General features: G+C 37.3%; 2 protein-coding genes across 2 annotated transcripts; both read right to left on the bottom strand.

Annotated features, from left to right (window-relative positions):
• Positions 1-782: 782 nt before the first annotated feature.
• On the bottom strand, positions 783-5,770 carry LOC105437321 (sulfotransferase 1C2A-like). Its single transcript, XM_011663803.2, has 3 exons — positions 5,676-5,770; positions 2,339-2,534; positions 783-1,297 (listed from the first exon to the last, which is right to left on the bottom strand). Exons 1-3 carry the CDS (start codon positions 5,739-5,741, stop codon positions 1,188-1,190), a joined length of 372 nt encoding a protein of 123 aa, XP_011662105.1. The 5' UTR covers positions 5,742-5,770; the 3' UTR covers positions 783-1,187.
• Positions 5,771-8,987: 3,217 nt separating this feature from the next.
• On the bottom strand, positions 8,988-14,412 carry LOC105437322 (sulfotransferase family cytosolic 1B member 1-like). Its single transcript, XM_030997321.1, has 3 exons — positions 14,253-14,412; positions 9,875-10,134; positions 8,988-9,116 (listed from the first exon to the last, which is right to left on the bottom strand). Exons 1-3 carry the CDS (start codon positions 14,410-14,412, stop codon positions 8,988-8,990), a joined length of 549 nt encoding a protein of 182 aa, XP_030853181.1.
• Between the last annotated feature and the right edge of the window lie 7,101 nt (positions 14,413-21,513).

Raw genomic sequence — 21,513 nt, forward strand, 5'->3', positions numbered from 1 at the left:
GCACCTATCAGATTTGTATAAGTGGAAATTATTGGGGATGCAAAAGGGGCATTTATGAGAAAGAAGGAGGGGCATGTATCAGAATGGAAAAGGGCACATTTTAAGAAGAAAAAGGGACACGTATCAAAATAAAAGGGGCACTTATCAGAGGTGCACAGGGGCACGTACTTATCGGATATACATTTTTTCCAACCGAAAATAGATGTATTCGCCTCGCCGTCCCTACGTGTTATTTTTCGTATGTTCGTAGTATTCTTTGTTATATTCATTTGATACATGTACATCATACAACTTATTTCAAATGTCAATACATAACATATAGAGTACACAATATACACAACTCAATTATTTTGAATGATTAAATCTTATCGTAATAACACCCTCCCTAAGTTAAAACACAAAACAATGACTAAGCCTAAAAATGAAATAAAATAATAATAATAATTTTTTTTTAAATGTCAAGTTTCTAGATCGCGATATCGCCGAATTTTTTTGGACGATTAATAATCCACGAGCCGTTTTCCTGACATCTACTTACATTATACTACTACTGTGTTGGTCTGGGCACATAATGGCGTTTTCCTACGCACATCACATTTTCACTTGGCAGCCCAAGGGGGGGGGGGTTAAACCCCTGCCCCCTCCCCGTAGATCCGCCCCTGGTCCTGTATGCATCTCGTACATGTATTTTGATATGTAAACTTGTGACCTCCTCTGTCAGTCATCAATGAGCTAATTTGAGAAAGTGTCATGTAACTTTGCCAAAGTTAACCACCTGTTACAATACAACAAACAATAGCAACATACAAGTTGCTATGTCAGACATGTCAGACTAAAAAGTTGGCTAAACTAATATTCTACAATAGACAATAGTATTCCCCCAGCTCAGATAGATGATGTCACTAGGGGAATGAGATCTGGAGGATTTAAAGGGTGGAGCTTAGCAAGTTTGAAGAAAAAAATATTTCAAAATCTTTAAAACACATTAAAAAGTTTACATATCAAAATATGAGATGTATGCAGGACTACACACCAACGGGAATAAACTTGTATTTGGATGGCAGGGGCCCTTTAAGTGTGAAAGGGTTTCGAATTGCACATATTTTGCATTGATAATTACATTTAGACTTTATTTTCACCCGAAGAAAGGAACTGATTATAAAGTTGAAGGTCTAAAACTTTCTCTATCATTCGAAGCTGAAATCAAGATCTGTTCCCTCTCTCTTTTGTTGATACCATCTGTCAAAAGCCTCGTTCTCAGCCACCGTAAAACGATTCTTCCACTGGCCACTCGAACCTAGAACAGAAATCAAACAAAGAGTATGGTTATGTTACAAAAGACCAATTTAATATATTATTGGCCTACCCTAGTCACCGGCGAACGAAACCAACACCAGACCGACAACATGACGAAATAAAACTATAAATTAGCCAACGATTGATCGGCTTGGGGTAGGTGTGATGTCTGTTTAGGGTGTGACAGCCTGAGAGGAATATATTACAAACGGGAATGTCATCCAAAATGGATTTGGTTCAGAGTTTCTCGGGAGTAGTATTTAATGGGATATTATATTTTAATCTCATGTTTAAAGAAATAGATTTGCTGATGTTTACCCGACATAGCAATAAGAAGATAACCATGGTGGAAATTACAGAGAGATGCCATAATGCCATAGGTATAGATGAGAGAGCAGTTTTAAAATATACGTATATCGTTACCCAGTTGAGTAGACATGGGCGCCGGAAGTTGGCTCATCACCCTGGACCCCACGCCAATTATTGACCTGCCAGTGTCACAAATAAGGTATCTTAATATGCTTATCTGACTGTAATTTCATGCCTAAAACCCCTGAGCTTCCGGGGGTTCCGCCTTCTTGAACCCCTGGACCCCACTACAATGTATGCCCCACTCGCTTCGCTCGCTACACTCTATCTGATCGTTAATACTCCACTTCCAAAAAACGTTCCGCGGAGCCTGCATGTAAAGTGTAAGAGTGGTGGTGATCCAAATTTTTCTTCTCCCCCCCCCCCCTTCCAAACGTTTTGCGCCATTACGCCACTGCCTCCTGAAAGTTGACCCCCTGGAATATTAACCCCCCCCCCCCCATCCCAAACTGCTTCCAGCGTGCCTGGTAGATGACACTGCTAACAATAAATTGATCAGATAGATTGATTTCCGGAAGTGATGGATTGCATGTATATTGTCCTCAATATGATTTATCTAATTTATGACGTTTTTCGAGAGAATCTTTCTTGATAACTAACTATGACTCAACGAAAGATTTTGTTATGTATACCCTTAAAGTTTCATATGCAGTTGCAAAAATTATCAATGTACCTTTCTTCATGAAGCTCCTTTTCCCATCAATACGCGTTGGGTCCGCCTTCCCGCTTTCTGCAGCATCGTCTGCAAGCTTTTTGTAGGTTTGTGCCATTCCTTTAAATGAGCTCTTTTCCAATATTCGCTGTTGAGCCTCCTCTGAGAGAGGGCGCCCTAGAAATTCGGCGACTTGCTGGATACATTTCTTTGGATCCTGAATGTGTGTAAAACAAGGGTGAAGAATCTTGAAAGAAGGGGGAAGTATAGAAGAAGAAGTAGGAGGGGGGAGCCCGGGGGGCGTTATTTTTTCGGCGGCACAGATTGGGGTTAGGTGCGGGTTGAGCCTTTGGGAAAGTTTAGGGTTAGAATTAGGGTTAGGGTTAAATCAAGACCCGTTTAAAAAAAAAAAAATTGTCAGAAAATGACTTGTAAACCTCTTTCTACTCCCCCTGGATATCTAATGGCGCATCCCTATACAGTGCGTCCCAGAAAAAACGAAACCGAAAATTATCGATGTTTTATCGTAACTTAATCACAGTTATAATTAATAAATGACACATATTTGTAAAGCTTAGATCCATTTCTTTAATTGGATAAGTGGATATGTCACCGGACTGTGGATCACAAGGTCCACGGTTCACCGCGGCACTAATATCCTTTGGCAAAACATTGATCTACATTTGCCACACTCAACCCAGTTGATGTAAATGGGTACCTGGTAGGAATTAATCCTTTGAAATGCTAGAGCGCCGTAATGGTAGCCGTACGTGCTAAAGCCAGGGTAATACTCGAGAGCGAGTTTCAAGTCTGACAGACATGAGCGCTATACAAGAACCCACTATTATTATTATTATTATTATTATTATTATTATTTATTATTATTATAGGTTTTTCCGCCCAACTTCGTAAACTTAGCATCCGAATTAACGTTACGTTCGTTCAAATTCGTGCGAAATTGAATGACTATGTAGATCAACATTCAAAAAGCTAATTGCCCCATTCAATTTGATTTAGTAGCATGCGATTTCATACTCTTGTCACGGAAACGTGCAAAACGAGCATTCAATTTAGAAAAGCGTGCAAAGAGCATTCAAATTCGCGCCGGACAGACGGTGGTATGTATTCAAGCATTCAATTACGTGATTAGGCATCCATAATAATTAATATGTGACATTTGTGCATTGCTTTTCATTTGATGTCAATTTGTCACTTAATATACTTCAATCTGTTTGAATAATTTAATGCTATAAGTTTACTTTTAGGAATGACCTGCGTATTTGTTAGCAGATATCTGTCATTACACAGGTAACTGTTCCCAGAGAAGGTGCACAATTTTTTACTACTCTTCTAAGCACAGGCTATATATACACAGATCCTGGACAGCGGTAGAGTTGAAATTTAGACATGGACATGATGGAATCAAAATAAAATGTTGAATAAAGAAAAAGACGTAAAATGAAAAGAATGAAAGATCACCTACTCAATCAAGATTAATCAACACAAACCATTACAAAAATAACATGTATAAAGAAATGTTTCAACAAAAATAAAGATCAAAAGAAAGAGAAAACATTAAATGCAATATAAATATATCGGACAAATAAGAAGATTGTAGTATAATGTGAAATCATTTCAGAAAAGATCATAGAAGGAAAAAAATGAACATGAAAAAGTGAATATCCGAATAAAAATCGAGCCTCATACAATGATTATGAGGTCTAGTTTTAATTTGAATGACCCGATTGCGAAAGAGGTTGCCCATAGACGAAAATGAAACCGCAATTCGCCAAAGAATTCTCCTTCCACTCAACATTGGCGAAATTGAATGACGCTTACGCATTTCCAATTTGACTGAACCAAGCTTTAATTTGAATGTGCATGTTTAGAAAATTCGATGACTCGAAACGAAATTGAATGCAAAAAGTTTTAAAATGAAACAGGGGAGCAACGAGTGGAGAAAATTCGCTCGAACATGAATGCACGTTAGTGAAATTGATCGCTGCTTTGACGAAATTGGCCGGGAAAACCTATATTAACTCATATGATGCATATTTCATGCATGAGTGATTAAAAACAATTTGAAGAGAAGGTACCAAAAAGTCATATGGCGGGGTTGCATCTGAATTAACTCCGTTTCGTTGACGCGTTAACTTTGTTTGTTGCTACTGCAGGCAGCCAGTGAAAACGAATTCGTTTAATCGAATTATGGAAATGCAAGCATCACTTTGAAAAAAAAAAAACTTTGTTATTCCTGTCTCGTTTTTCTTGATTGAGATGTGAAAGGGGGAAAAGGGGAATTTTCTAGAAATGTGATTTCCTCTCGGAAATTCAGATACAGTATCACCAACCAAATGACTTTTTGGTACTCTCTCTTCAAATTGTTTTTAATCACTGATGCGTGAAATATGCATCATTTGAGTTGCATCAAATGAAAGAGGAGGATCTAAGCTTTACAAATATGTTATGATAAAACATCGGTATTTCTCGGTTTCGTTTTTTCTGGGACGCACTGTATAAACCAAGTTTTCTGCTGCTTTCGGAGAATGCTTACGCTCGAGGAGGGGTGTGGTATAACCTGTTTAAAAATATTAGTCAGGAGCAGAGCTCAACTCAATGATATTGATACATCTGTGCGACCATTGGCGAGGACTTGGGTTGAAAAAGCGATATTATTTCAATTATTTTGCGGGATTTTGCATCTGGGATTTTCACTTGAGCAAAATTATGGGTGAGATATATTATCCTGAAGATAATAGTAACCCATATTTAAGGCCAAGATCTGAAAAGTTGGGTCATTTTAAGGGATTTTGCGGCACAAAATCATACCCCATATTTAGGGATTTTTTGCAAAAAAAGTAACTCATAGAGCGGCACATCTCCGTATACCGTATTAGGCGAGTACTGTATTAGGAAATGGAGGGGAGGGGAGGAGGAGGGGAGGAGTTGTTTGGCTACAATGCCCGCCAGGAAAGTGAAAACCATGACTATGCGTGTAATTAGTGTTGTATTGCTCAGTTTAGTTCAGATCAAGTCGGTTTAATTTCATATTTGTATTTTACGTTACACAATGTCAGTTTTACTCACATATATATATTTGTTTAAATCACCGTGGTTTGTTTTAAGTTTCATGCATTCGTAAATCAAGGACAAAGTCAGATTATAAATGAATAGATAAAGGAGCCTAAGAACCTATTTAACTGAACAATGTAATACAGAGTTATATCGCTCAGTTCAGTATCATTGTATGCTATTAGTAATGGCGTTATTGGATAACGAGCACAATATTTTGTCATTTATCAATAGCATCATCAAAGATTCATCTAATTAATGTTAAGTGTATGTTAAGCCTTCATACCCTTTTCACATCCTCAAAGAAGAGAAATAGAACGTTCTTCTCGTCTCGAATCTTCCATGCAGCCATCACGTGATCAAACCAAGAACCCCACCGGAAGTTGTCTGTCCACGGATTAAAGAGCAAAGTTAAACAAAATAATAAATCAGAAGAATAATCATCATTTAACGTTTTGCTGTATGATAATGCAAGCAGCGCATAATTCATTGCGATGTAGCCCATGTATCATTATCCCCAATTATCGAAATTATCAATGACCCCATAATGATATTGTTGTGTTGTCAGTCAACCGATGGTGGCGATAAATACGTAATTATTTGGTCTTGTAAGCACCTTTATTGATTGGTTTCACAGGTTATCCAAAGTTGATGGTAATAATAACGTTACTTACACCGGCTAATCGTCTTATTGTTCTGTCCGTGAATCTCTGGTTATATTCAACTAGTAATTCTGAGGTGTCTTACATACCTCTTTAAAAGGTTTCAAAGTTACCATAAATGTCTCGGTTATGATCACGTGGCTCAAGCTGATTACTAATCTAAGCTGTGAAAACGTGATATGTAGGTGTGTGTAATTATTAAGTGTTTTAAAACACCTTTCTAAATGGTAGTCAAAGTTGCCATAAGTTCCGCGGTGATGATCTCGTGACTCAAACGGATTATTGATCTAAGCTGGTCATACGTGACTTTTAGGTGTGAAAATTAGTCATGATTAGGTGTCTTAAAACACCTATTTAAATCGTAGTCAAAGTTGCCAGCAGTTCCGCGGTGATGATCGCGTGACTCAAACGGATTATTAATATAAGCTGGGTATTCCGTGTTTTCCATGTGTGAAAATGAGTTATTCTTGGGTATCTTGATGGTTTCACAGTTACCATTTAAGTTCCGTGATAATCCCGTGACTGTTGGCATATTTCTATGTTCACCAGTTGATAACTGACTGTTGGCATATTTTCATTGCACCAGTTGATAACTGGAGTGTGCAAATTTCCAGTTGCACCAGTTGATGACTGAGCGTTGGCATATTTCGAGTTGACCCAGCTGGCACCAATTCATTTGCATATTGAATATGGGGTGCGTGCAGATCTATGTTTTTTAAACAATTTATCTGAATTTACAGCATATTTCTTAATAACTGATGATTTAGTTATTTGCAATTCATTTCGAAAGTACTACCAATATAAATTACAGTTAATAGGACATTTTGCTACTTCGTATAAATTACATTTAGTTAAACATGAATAAGGGAAACATTAACTGTGAACTAAAATAATTTCAATAAAGTACAAGTATACGAAATTGTTTCGATTAATTCAATTATGTAAGTCTACTTATTACCAATGCCCTTACATTGGAAATACAGACGTACCAGTATTGAAGTATTGTTGCTGTTCAACTGGTTGGAAGTTTTACCAAATGGTTCTAATGGCTCAGCTAGACCAGTTGAATTATAACTGGCCTGGATCAACTGGATCATTTAGCCCATTTCAATTTCCAGGGTTACCAGTTGGCATTAAATGGTTCATCAACTGGACCAGTTGCAACTAGCTTTCTCTTCTGGGATGTTTGCACCCACCCCCCCCCCCCCACCCAACCCCCTCTAATCCCAAACTGCTTCCGGCGCGCCTGGACGTAATTATGGAAGATCCAAGACACGCAGGCGCGGATCTACGGGGGGGGGGGTTTACGGGGTTCAAACCCCCCCCCCCCTTGGGCGGCCCCAAAAAAAAAAAAAAAAAAAAAAGAAAGAAAGAAAAAAAGAAAGAAAAAAGAACGCACGCTGGAGAGAAACCCTTTCAAGTGCAAATATTGTGAGAAGATATTCAACTCATCTGGTAACTTAACCAAACACATGATAAAAAGGCTGGATATAACTGTGTATTAAGCTGTTACTTGATTTAAAAAGACGTTATCATGCACTGCTTTTTATGGTCTCCATTGTGTTAATAGATGCCAGGAAAACATCACTTACGGGGTTCAAATAAACACCCCAAAAAAAAATCGGCTCGCCGCTACGCGGCTCGTGGACGATGCTCTGCATCGTCATTATTTTGGTCAACCCCCCCCCCCCTTAGCAAAAAGCTAGATCCGCCCCTGACACGATGTTCAGAAACGGGATGAGAACGTCATTATTTTGGTTCATTTATTGTGTAACATTTGCGTAATTATTGGGTTGAACACGGGTTACAGTAACATCCTTCCTCTTCGACGTAAATTTCACGTGAATGAAGAACATGATTCATCTCAAGTCAGCCTCGTAATATTCACGTGAATTTCACGCAGATATTTTGACTAAAACTATCACTAACGCTTCACGTGTTTCTGTGACGCGATAATTTCGTGTATGAAGATGTAATTTCATAACCAAACAAACACGGGAGTATTAGGTTTACAAACCATGGTCTCCAAGGTAGGGATAATCACGTTATTATAATGGTGATATTGCAGTGACAATTGCGTGATTTAGTGTACGTGTGTTTTAAGTTACCTAATGCAATAAACGTATTAACACATTTACGTAAATGTCCGGTGTTTAAAGAACGTAACTCTCCTCAAGTCGATACCTTGATATTGACGTGATTTTCACCTGATTTTGTTTATTGGGATAACTTCAACTGTATAATGTGCAAACTTCAGTCTGTTTTCGTGTTACAGATGATCAAGTTTCAAAGTACTTAACGATGTGATATAGCTCGTTCTTATTTAGCGCTTTTCAGGACCGGAGGCCCTCACAAAGCGCTTTACAGATATTATTACCCCGGTCATTGGATTCAGGCTTACCCCGCACACAATGTATGCACATTCTCCACTCCCTGGGGATCATTCCAGCCAGGCGTCATTTTTACATGCGCACACTTGCTAATCTAACCACATTAGCTTTCGCATACTACCGGGTACCCATTTAACACCTGGGTGGAGAGTGGCAAATGTAGATCAATGTCTTGCCAAAGGACATTAGTGCTGTGGCGGGACTTGAACCACGGACCTTGGGATCCACAGTCCGGCGACTTATCCACTCGTCCACAACACCTCTACGATATACCGACAACAACGGGCTAGGAGAAAGTTGCCCCAAAATTCTCATATTCTGGCAAGAGACGTCAACTGGGGGGGGGGGGGGCTCACAAAAATATCTACATACACTTAAGGACAGCAGTAGATCTATAGTTAAGATTTTTATTCTTATGGATTATCATAGGCCTATCAATAAACACTACCGTCATCATCATCACCACCACCACCATCAGCAGCAGCATCATCATCAGCCTCATCATCATCATTATCATCATCATCATCCTTATCATTATAACAATCATCACCCACCTTCTACCATGAAGTCTTTTAAAACTTCGCCGATCGGCTTGCCATGAAAAGCTCGCGTGCCCTCCATGAAATTATAATAAGAGTTGATCGTATCTTTGGGGTTGCGAGCCACGTATATAATCTGCGTAGAGTACAAACGGAAAAAGCATATTAAAAAATACGCTTGGATGAATTTTTGTTCAGGGGGAAATAAGGTAAAATAAGGTTGATAATGATATACGAACAACTGGCGTGAATAGGAAAGGCTAAAATTGGAAAGGCATTTTAGAAATACTTTCTCCCGTTAGGAACAATACAGACCCTAACAAATTTGGTATAGAACGATGGTTTGAATTCAACTATTATGTTGGCACACACATTTTGCTTTTGAATAGAATACATTATATACCTCACTTAAGAAATCCAGCCATCTGATTGGTCGAAATTGCAGTCATGGTTTTCCAGTTATCGTGAAAATAGTTTAGTCTTGCTGCAATACCCATTGGTTCAGTGTTAAAAACTGGTTTGAGCGATCGCGGATACCATTATATACGTGTACGTGTGTGCGAAGAATTGGACGCTAGCTTAATTTACCAATTTTTAATATAGCGAAGCGCAGACGACCGTACGACAATCGTACTGAATTCCAAACAAGGCAAAAATGGCTGAAGAAACTCTCCCAAGATTACAACTTCTTTATGATGATCAAATGCAAGACTTTATTAATTCTGCTGACAGCAAGAACACCAAAAGGGTAGATCTACGTGGAATTCTCCATAAACCTATCGTGTGCTAAAATCCTTCCCATAGTCATAGAGATTGCACAGCGTATAAAAAACAACTATTTCTCTAAAATCAGTCATTAATACATATACCATTGATACGAAACAAGCAAAATACCTTGGCTCGTTTGTGCAAATTCGGCGGCAAATTCTTTAGCTGCAAGTGGCTACTCATCAGCCTTGGAGAGGGCGCTTTCACAATCTCGTCTAACATTGGCGTCATTTTCACTGGGTTGGCCAACTCTTCGTCTCTTGTCTTGGGCAACTGGATAGCAGCGATGTTGATCATCTCGATGCAACCCCAGGTACTCCGGTTGATATTCTCCGGATATCCATCGGTGAGAACGAGTCCGGTGATCTCCATCAACCAATGAGTACCTTTATTGATATTTGCAGTTGAAACACTAATTATTTTCAGTTATAAAATATATATAAAATATTCAAGTAAAAAAAAAAAAAACGGAATTCATGTCAAGGATTTCAGGTTACGTCTAAATTTAAGATCACTCGTAAGTTTGCGAAACAGCGAACGAACGGTATATCTTCAAATTCTCTGTCAAGCTGATGTGGGGTAATGTCATTTCCAAAGAGCCAATGGGCCGAATAGCTACAGGGGTGAGAAAATCGGAATCGGATCGCAATGAATTAGGAGCCCTTCCATGATCCTCTCCTAATACCGGGGGCTCTTAATCCACATTTTATAAATTCAGCACCCCCCCCCCCCTGTTTCAGAGTGTCCCGATGGCTGGACCCATAATACGTCACTGCGAGAAGAATTATATACATGTTTCCGGAGAAAAATAGATTCAGTGTTATGGGGGGGGGGGTGGCAATCAACCAAAATGTATGGCAGAAGCGTTGTCGCACGTTTGTTTGTTTAATTTCCGAAAATCATCATAAAAAAACAATAACACAACATGACAAATTCAAAGACTTATATAATAATAATAGAATGAAGCCTATAAGTACCTAATCATGTTCTTCCATGGAGCACGTAAAAATCCAGATTATGCTTCATTTTGTAGCGCATTCCCGAGGTAATTATACTGTCCAAACATCTTTTAAATTTCATCCAATGATAAAATAATTGTGGTAATGGTAATTATTGTAATTTCTTGAAGATAAAAGCACCTGTTCCGTTCACTCCCTCCTGCTGGGAACAAAATGTACGTTAAAGTGTATTTTTCTGCCTGGCAAAAGGGCGCAAACACCGTTAACGCCCTTTTGCCGGGCAGAAAAATGTGTGCAATTGGGTCCGTTTTGCCCGGCAGAAAGGCGCGAACGCGCTCAGCGCTTTATCGTGTAATGGAAGAAATTGACACATAGAATTATGATTGAAATTTACTAAAAACTAAGATTATGATTAAGTAACTTGAAATAAAGTTTTAGTACGCTGCTTGTTAGAATACTTATTGTAAATCAAACTGTTAATCATAATCGCATCTTTTATACCTGAAAACGTGGTCCCATCAATGGTTTAGAAAACTCGAAAAAAAATAAAGTAAAAATATAAAACAAAAAGAAACATTTTAGTTCATAAAATTCATGAAACGTATCTAGGCTAAGATTAAATTATTTATGTTGAGTTTTATACTTCAAAATCTTCAAGTATTTTAGTTCATTATAAATACACTGTATCATAGATCAATACGAATTCGAACAAAATGCAACTAATTTAATCTTGTCAACTTGCTCCTATTTTACTAGAGCAACTATTATTTCGTTATTATTGTGCGCGCCTAGTTCGTGAGACCAAGATGCTGCGTGGGAGGAGTCGGAGGGCTGGGAATATAACTCATTCGAGCTTGGTATACTAGTTTGGAGTGATCGTTATTTTAAAGATAAGTCCCTTTTGCAGCCAAGATCAAATTCTGTAGAACTTTGCAGGAATTATTAATATGTCACGTATGTCTTATCTGTGAAATTTAAACATTAGCAGTGTCCTAATATTCAAACTATGCAAGGAAATCCGTTTACTTGCTAGACTTCACTGTCAGACACTATTGAGTGACTGACTGGCTTTTTTCTTCCGTGGTAATAAAATACATAAAATGAGCTGTAAATGGTACATGAGCATTTGTCTACATCAATAACCCACTTCTTGTAATGACCAAAATTAAACTGATTGAATCTTTGCGCAGCACAAAACGTACGACCATTCGTTACAATAAATGGTCTGAAAATCAGACTATTACTAGAGTGATCACACTGCCTGTGCAAACAGTCTGCCCCGCGAACACACACACATGTACACAACAGCAGTCAGTTGGTAGAAATAGCAATTTTTGTAAATGTATATTTTAAAAAATAAACAATATTTTAAAAATTTTATTTCACATATATTTCAAGCATACCTTTAACTACAATTCTGTGTAGTTTCATTGTTATAGGCATGTGGGAAATTGGTTAATTATTTAATTAGAATATTGTCTTTTCAGCCATGTGTGACATGGCCCGCTGATCGCCCATTGACTCGCGCTGCTATTCTGCGTGGTGAAAATGCACCTCAATGTATAAAACTCCCCTACAAAAATGCAATATCCTCATATGTTTCACTCTTTAAATCAATTTGTTATTTACACTCAAGGTAGCCACAACTGTACTGGGGTCACCAAAGTTTTTGCTACTCTGAAATTCAGTCCCTGTGGAATGTTATGGCCTGTTAAATGGTTTCTCGGAAAATCGTCATAAATCCTCAAATCTGACATCTTTTCATTAGGCAACTATACTGTGATGTAGCTGAGAGTCTACAGATTCTTATCATATGATCGGTTTTTCTGAATATTTGTGAAACACATGAGGAAATGGCTGTGACGGTGATCCAAGTAATTTCCATCGCCATATTTTATTGGCATTGCAAAAATATTTGGAATTTAAGGTTGATATTTGGTGTAAATATGATCTATGAATGATTTTAAAAATGCCCCAAAAATGAACAGTTTGACTTTCCTAATTTGTATAATGAGTGCGCGAATATATAATTAGCTGAAATGACCTAATTTGCATATTTGATGAATATTCATGATTTTTTTATTATTTCAAATGAAATATATTTCCATACCTGTCTGATATACATAGGTTTCACTGATGTATCATGTTCGGTTTTGATTTGATTACATATGCGCATATTAATTAGGCGGACTTAGTTATTTTCACAACTTTTTTTATATCTGCAGATTCGCAAAAATGGCAAAAATAACTTATTTTGTTGGCTTCTGTTTTCAAAACGGTAATAGATATATGAATTTTCTTTTTTGTATTTTTTACCACAAAGATGATATTTTAGTGTCTGATAATTTAATTTATTATTTGTGTCCAAGAAAGTGATGAATTAAGTTGTCAACCTTGTCGAATAATGCCATTTTTGCCAATTTGACCATTACTGGCAGGTTTTTCGGTAATTTTGCGATATCAAAAAACCGGTATAAAATCACAACGCATTGACCGATTTCAATTCTTTATTTTTTATTTTTGAAGCTTTCATAAAGCTTGATCATTTGTAAACATAAAATAACATGTGTTTGTTGTAATTATTTTTGGTGTGCTATACCTACTATTACTTACTGCACTTGGTAGCACTTAAGTCGATTCGCATTAGTCAGGTATTTTCCCACTTAAAAAAATTTAAAGCCCCCCCCCCCTTTTATTTTTTAGGGAAGTTCTAAATTAGTATTATCTTTCAAATGCCTTTTTAATTTAACCTTTTCATTTGGTTGGCCTGCAAATGGGACATAGTAGGCCTACCTTTAAATGAAAATTGTAATCATGATTATTATAATCCTTTATAAGTAATAGAAATATTGCTATATCACTATCGAAATCCTTATCACCTTTACCAACATCCTCATCATCAGAATCATAATCATCACGATCGTTATCATCAAGTTAATACATTAATGACACAAACATGCACTCCAGATTGTTTTAAAAGAAAACGGATATGAATAATTTGCATATTATTCACTTTACTACTATTTTGATTGCTGGGAAATAATAGGTCAATCACAAAATGGGCACCAATAAGCTCGAGAAAAACAGACAAGTTGAAAGGAAACAATTTCTTATTTTCAAATATCATATCAAAGCAATTTATCATCTATTTGAATCGTCTATTGTTGAGTATGCATTGTGAATTGCAATAGTATACTATACATTAACAACTTTCTCGATATCATCATTATTCCATTTCTGACTTATTTCCAACTCTTTACTTTCTTTAAAATGAACAAATGAAGTAAAGATATTTTACAAAACCATTCATTATATTTTTTTAAAAGTCTTGCATAGTCCTCCGTTTCTGGAAAAGAACTTTAAATGTATGTATTTGCTCATTAGTACATAGCTCTGGTAATAACAATTTTAGATCTTGACCGTTCTGCCTAGCACACGAGTTTGCGCATATCTACCCCCCCCCCCCCCCCCCCCCCCCCCCTCCCCCTCTACTACCGAGGACAAATCTTCGCCCTTGTAATGAGATGATTACACTAAATCCTTACCTGACTTCGGAAACGTCACAACGAAGACGTCGTCGGGACGGACTTCGAAGGTCTCCATCGCGTCGATGCTGGATGGAAGCACTTCTCCTGGGTACATGATGCCCTTGTATTCATGAGCAGCTGAGATATACGGCCTTTCATCAAGAGGAATATTTGCCATTTTATCGGGCTACAGGTTTAAAAGTGACAATAAAAAAAAAGATTGGTTACTTCATAACGTTGATATAATATACCCATTGCAATAACCAGGCGATGTTTCGATTGCGCTATGATTATAACCCTTCCGCAACAATCATTTCACATATTGAGGTTTGGCTTGATAACTTTTAATCCAGAGCCCTATACCGAAATGCAAAGTGCATGGGTGGAGAGGGCATTTTTAGCAACATTGCATCAATTTTGGGGGAGGGCGGGGGTAGCGTTTTAGCAATAGATATATTGATTATATTAGATTACTAACCAAGAAACAACATGCATATTTATTATATATTCGTGTACCAGCCTGTATCATTAAAAGAAAATTTAAATAAAAAATTTTAATGTTAATTTCGAAATTACTTCAAATGATCTATGTGATGGAGTTAATGCAATGGAGATTAGAATAAACCTAGTGGTGGAGAGTTGCCAACATCGATTATGAATTATCAGTTTACCTCTGGTTCTTCTACCCTGGTCGATAATAGGAAATGTGGAATATGGGGCCATTGGATCAACAAGAATATAAACACCAAGAGTGGAATTGAATTTGTTATGATTCCAGATATTGTTGTTAATCTACACCAGTAGGAGTTGTCAAATATTAACACCAAGAGTGGAATTGAAATTATCTAATTCCAGAAAATGGTGTTAAGTAACACCAGAGGAGTTGTCCGATATAGATGTTATATTGCACACCCTTGGTGTTAATTTTAACACTCTCGTTTGTGCAGTGTGAGCGCTTTTTTAAAACTCAACATTCCTCCTCCCCCCCCCCCCCCCCCCCCCCCTCCTTGAGCAAAAAAAAGGGGTAAATTTCTGGTCACAATTTTTGTAAAACTTGTTTTATATCTTGCCATGGGGGTGCATGGGGCCCGTCTTTTTCTTTTGGCCAGGGGGGGGGGGGAGCAAGGCCCGCTCGGCCCCTCTCGATCCTCACCTGCATAAGGGTAATGGGCAAAGAGAGAATAATAAACAGGGGTCGAAAGGGAAGATTGCAAACGGATAAGAAGAGTGCACAAAGAAGGGGGTACTAACTGAAAGGTTTACAAAAAATGGCATTCCCAGGTTTAATTTGGTAAGAAAGGATATTGCACAACGATCTGGTTAAGATTAAGTTATATTACGATTATGACTATAATAAATATTATGTCTACAAATTTCATAAAAAGTACATTCGGAATAAAAAGTCACTTACCTTGATAGCTTCCTAAGGAAAGATAAAAGATTACGAATGGATATAGCAGGAAGAAAAAACTTTTGATCCACAGTCGACTCGGCTCAGCACATTATGGTATTGATTCGAAGCAACACATAATTATTTATATGACTTGCTTCGAATCACGGGTCATCTACAAATCATCTGGTCCAATTTACCAGAACCCTACGGAAAATTTTAGGAAAGGTCGCGTCACCTTCCGCGTTCGTATAACCCGACCACCCACGATGCCCCGATGTTGTTATTGTTGTTGTTGAGTTCAGCATTATATAGCAAACAGTCAAATTTGACTATTATCACTAACCTTGAACTTATAAAAAATGAATTTTCATGTAACTAAACTGCTGTCGTTCACTTCAAAATGGTAAATCCGGTCTCTCTCTCTCTCTCTCTCTCTCTCCCCTCTCTCTCTTTACTTTTGATACAGGCTATCATAAATATGATTCATGTAACTCAACTGCTTTTTTCGATCTTCAAAATGATGAAGTACATCCGTTTTTTCCAATTAGTTGCATGTTTGCACCGTGAATAAAAAATAAAAAGAAGAAGTCCAATTTACCCGAACCCTACGGAAAATTTTAGGAAAGGTCGCGTCACCTTCCGCGAAAGGTCGCTTTCGTATAACATGATGCCCCGATGTTGTTATTGTTGTTGTTGAGTTCAGCATTATATAGCAAACAGTCAAATTTGACTATTATCACTAACCTTTAATAAAAAATTAGTATGAACTTATAAAAAATGAATTCACCTCTCTCTATTAGCATAGGTTTTTTTTTCCCCTGTATTTTTGTCAAGGTTTTTATTAATATTGTTATTATTATGATATCATGCCAGGTTACCAGATCATGTCCTTTCCTATTCGTTACAGATTTTTAATGAAAAATGACGAAAATGTCATTTTATAAGCAGCACATATGGACTTTTAATGAAAAATGGTTAATAAAAACAAAACATTTACATAATTAATGAGGCACTTAATGCCCCTTTACTATACTTATCCTTTTATTATTGTCACTATCTACATTCGTTGTACATGTACATGTATTTTGTCTTTACTACTTGGTTCATTGTTAATGTTTTACTTTCATACACTATATACCTATTATCGTTTTTATCTATGTGTCATTATCTATGTATAATGTATGTGAATTGTATTCATAAGTCATGCATTGTTATTCATACTTTTATGTTTGTTTGTACTCTCATACCCCGAGAGGGGTTCAAAGAGTCAATAAAGATCTACTACAAATTCTACAATGAAAGTCAAGTCGATATGCTGGTGATTCAGGAACGCCTGACTTCATGACCATAAGCACAAATTAGAATTGACAGCTCGTTCGCACGACAGGAAAGTCATACAAAGTTTTCCAAGAAGAAACATCTTATTCAATTCAATTTAATTCAATTCAATAATGGTTTATTCATATGACGTTCTGGCAGCCGAAGTTGATTTGCAGGTCATTTATACAAGGTAAAAACATCATGATATTTAAAATACACTGAGTATTATACATGTTGACATAAAATACAATTAATGACATATAAAAGGATAAAAATACTAGACACATTTATACACATAATAGGCAACATCATTAAACATAAACATATACAAAAATACATGAAGCTTACTTTTTTGAATAATAATCGTTTAAGATACGAACAAAATAGGGAATAGAGCTATTATTAAAGCGACTGGTTTTACAAATAAATTGAGAATATTTCTGTACATTTCGTAAATCAAATTTAACAATTCCCTGACTTGATAGCCATAACGAGCCCAAATCATGCTTTTCAAATTTAATGGCGAAATCAAAACAAAGTTTATTCCTACGTTCTTCCAACGTTAACAAATTGCACAATTGTAGAGCATGATTATATGTTTCATAATTAAGTCCCAAAATAATTCTACATGCCCGTTTTTGTATTCGTTCAATATTATCTGTTTGTTTATGCGTTAGGTTGGAATGAAAAAGTGGTGCACAATACTCTAAAATTGGTCTTATGTATCCAATATAAAACAATAACGAGATCACTAATAAGTAAATTAAAACGTTTCAAGGTACGTAACATATATCACTTTCTACTGCACTTGTTTAACATTTCCTTTACTTGGGTAAATCACATTGAATATAAACTCCAATAACTTTGATTACATTTTCTTCATTTAAAAGTGTCTCATCAATATACAACAGTTGGTGAGTTTGATTTTTCATAAAAGAGACCGTCATAGCAATGCATTTAGTTGGGTTAAGTTTCATATTATTGAGTAAAGACCAATTTTCTAATAACAATAATTCCGATTGCAATTTTGATATTTGTGTACAAGTCCGGCTTTCAACTATAGTTAAATCATCTACATACTTATAAAAAGGGAGTAAACAATCATGACACGCATCGTTAACCATAATTAAAAATAATATAGGCCCCAATTTTGTACCTTGAGGGACTCTTACATTGTTATTTTTACATTTGAAATACGACCTTTATACCTTAATACTTGTTGGCGGCATTCTAAAAAATCTACTATTAACGAAATTACACATGGTCGTACATCCAATTTAACAAGTTTACAAATTAAAATATTATGATCAATCCGGTCAAACGCTTTAGAAAAATCGGTTAAAACTATGGTTGAAATTGTTTTTTGTTTATCTGCATTTTTGTATAAATGATGTAATATTCCAATTAAATAATGGCAAGTAGAAAGACCACGACGATTTCCACACTGGTTTTTATCAATAATATCACCAATATCCTCACACAACCACTTAGTAATGAAAGTTGCAGCTATTTTAGCAAAGTAAGAAGTTAGGGCTATGGGCCGTAATTCAAGAAGAGTTGGTGGATATGATTTGGGTATTAGTACTATCTCAGCATACTTCCATATTTGTGGAAACACCCCTTGCTTAAATGCAAAATTAAGAATATAACATAATGGAAAAGATAACTCATAAGCAAATTCACGTAATATTCGGACAGGTAAGTCGCCTAAAATAGTCGATTTCTGTAAATTAAGTGTACGTAACAGATCATACACTTCTTTCGGTTCTATTATTGGGCAATCCACAGGTGAAGGTAAATATGCTGGTAGCTTCGTTTTATCAAGTTTCGGTAGGTCTGCTGCCACAGATAAAAACTTATCGTTAATGCAATCGGCTGCTTCCTTAAAATGTTCAGGCTGATCAGTTGCAATACCTTGTATGTCGATGGATGGTTTATCTTGAGGTCCTCGAGTAATGAGTTTTATATGACGATACCAATCAGCAGGATTATTTATTTTAAGTGTATGAATTCTTTTATTATAAAATGAGTCCTTAGCTAATATTGCATCAATAACTTTGTCTCTAAAATATGTCCACAGCTCTTTATTACCAGAGTGCCAAGCTTGCTCTCTCCGTTTGATTAACGATTTTATCTCACAAGATATCCATTTATCGCTTACATGAAATTTGACAGTCTTAGTAGGTAGGGACTGATCAATATGTTCTCGCACAACACTATAAAATAAATGGCACATATCCGACGGGTCAATGATTTGATACAAATCTTCCCACGTGTGACGGGTTATCCAAGTGTCAAACGCTCGGATTCCACTACCTGTTAGAGGGCGCACTATTTTTGTCCGCGTCTCGTTAGTCAGCTTGCCAGGTTGACAGAAGAGGGCTGAAGGGCGCCACAGGATGCCGTTGTGATCACTCATCCCTAGCGTTGCAAGGATCTCAACAGCTTCATATGCGTAATCAAAATTTGTAATAATTTTGTCCAATATGTTTTGACCTCTGGTTGGTTTATTAACAACATGACAGAAAGTATCATTTTCTAAAATTTGGTTCACATCAAGATCATTAAAATCACCTACTACAGTGAATCCTGCCTCTGGATATTGTATTAATAAATGATCAATATAGTGGAAACTATCGGGTGCTTAGGAGGGTAGTATACGACGCAAACTATGATGCTCGAGATTCTCCTCGGTAATCGCGGTGGTCGCAGGTGAATCCAGATGACTTCCAGTCCATCAGGTACGTCGATCGGGAGAGCCCGTGGTTTGAAGTGGTGCTTGATGTAGGCTGCTACTCCCCCGTCTTTCTTCCCAACTCTTGGTTTGGAGAAAGACATGTATCCTGCCATTGAGAAGTAATCAATCGGTGTATCTGGATCTAGCCAGGTTTCCGTGATCGCCAAAACATCAGCGTTATAATTATTAACTGCAACCAGGGAGGTGAGACTTTAACTCACATACCCCGCTGCAACTACAATTTCATCAAATTTGTTTTTTATTGATCTCGCGTTCATCAAATAAAGAATTGGTAGATCATAAGTTCTCTTCACATTCAACGAGACAGAGGGTTTTATATGAATTAGATTGCTTGTACAGCTTCTTCTCTTCTCAAAACCTATAATAAAACTTATAATAACTACCGTATAGTTAAAGGGGGAGTGAATATCATTAAGAAATGTCGTATAAACTCAGTGGTAGAGCAGTCGTCTCGTAACCGGGAGGTCCCGGGTTCAAAACCAATTCGATGAGCTATAGTACCCTTTGGTAAGGCATTAATCCTCATTACCAAGTCCTTCGGAGAGCCGCCCGTCCCCTGGCTGCTTTTAACTAGCAATCATACTATGGCAAATGCAGCCTTGGCGTAATGAGCAAAAACATTTTTTTTTTTGGGGGGGGGGGGGCAGAAAAAAAAAATCGGCATCCCTAGATGGTATAATAGGCAATTGGACACTTTTTTTTTTGGTCTCGAAATTTGAAAATTTGACATTTTGTTCCGTTGGGGTGGAGGGATGAGTTCCCCTTTTTTAGGTCAGCCATTGGCATATTTTTAATTAAAAAAAAAAAAAAAAAAAAAATCACAGAAAAGGGGGGGGGGAGGGGTTGCTCCAAAATACACACATAAAAACCGAAGGGGGAGGGTCAACCCCCTAACCCCCTCCCCCCTTCCGTACGTGCCTACTCGTCTGAAAATAGTTTTTCCCCTCCCGCGCGAAGCGCGGAAGCTTTTACGTTTCATTAAATCATTAGAAAAAGACGACGATTCGTTGTACAGTTTTTTATTCTTAATCCTCGTCTTAATTTATCCCCCTCTCCCGCGCAAAGCTCGGAAGCTTTTACGTTTCATTAAATCATTAGAGAAAGAAGACGATTCGTTGTACCGTTCTCGACTCTTAATCCTCATCTGAATTCAGTTTTCCCCTCCTCAATCCCGCGCGAAGCGCGGAAGCTTGTACGTTTCATTAAATCATTAGAGAAAGAAGACGATTCGTTGTACCGTTCTCGAAAATAATCCTCGTCTGAATACAGCTTTTACGTTTCATTAAATCATTAGCGAAATAAGACGATTCGTTGTACCGTTATGACTTTTAATCCTTGTCTAAATTCAGTTTCCCCCCTCCCACGCGAGGCGCGGAAGCTTTTACGTTTCATTAAATCATTAAAGAAAGAAGCCCGGCCCCCCACTCAGTGTTATTTAGGGTACGCATATGCTCGTACCCTTTTTTTGAAAGCACCCCCTATCTGAGGACTGCCAACATTTGCGAACCCCCCTTTCGCGGGCTTTTCGCGTGCTTTTCCTGCCTTGGAGACCCCCCTAAATCAGGAAAAATGCTCAATGTACCCCCCTAAATTCGGAATAATTTCTCAGGAGTCCAAAGAGATGAGAGAAAAAAAAGAAAAACACCCCCTTTTTAAAGAAATCTCCGGGTGAAAAGTCAAATACACCCCTTTTTTTACAATTCTCGGGCCGGACTTTGTCGCACGAAAAGTACCCCTTTACCGGACATTTTGGCAACACGCATGCGGTCATTCCGACCTCTGAGTGGGGGGGCCGGGGAAAGAAGACG

This window comes from Strongylocentrotus purpuratus, unplaced genomic scaffold (genome assembly GCF_000002235.5).
Source record: "Strongylocentrotus purpuratus isolate Spur 01 unplaced genomic scaffold, Spur_5.0 spur5_scaffold_4, whole genome shotgun sequence".
NCBI classification, from domain to species: Eukaryota; Metazoa; Echinodermata; class Echinoidea; order Camarodonta; family Strongylocentrotidae; genus Strongylocentrotus; species Strongylocentrotus purpuratus.

Bases quoted from the DNA above. Each gene is read 5' to 3' on its own strand.
- LOC105437321 (XM_011663803.2), bottom strand. From the start codon at position 5,741: ATGGCTGCATGGAAGATTCGAGACGAGAAGAACGTTCTATTTCTCTTC. The intron at 2,535-5,675 runs GTATGAAGGCTT...ACACACATTCAG, and splicing joins TCTTTGAGGATGTGAAAAGG to GATCCAAAGAAATGTATCCA. The intron at 1,298-2,338 runs GTACATTGATAA...TTTCTGTTCTAG, and splicing joins AAGGAGCTTCATGAAGAAAG to GTTCGAGTGGCCAGTGGAAG.
- LOC105437322 (XM_030997321.1), bottom strand. From the start codon at position 14,412: ATGGCAAATATTCCTCTTGATGAAAGGCCGTATATCTCAGCTGCTCAT. The intron at 10,135-14,252 runs GTAAGGATTTAG...ATATCAATAAAG, and splicing joins TGTGACGTTTCCGAAGTCAG to GTACTCATTGGTTGATGGAG. The intron at 9,117-9,874 runs GTATTTTGCTTG...TACTCTACGCAG, and splicing joins ATTTGCACAAACGAGCCAAG to ATTATATACGTGGCTCGCAA.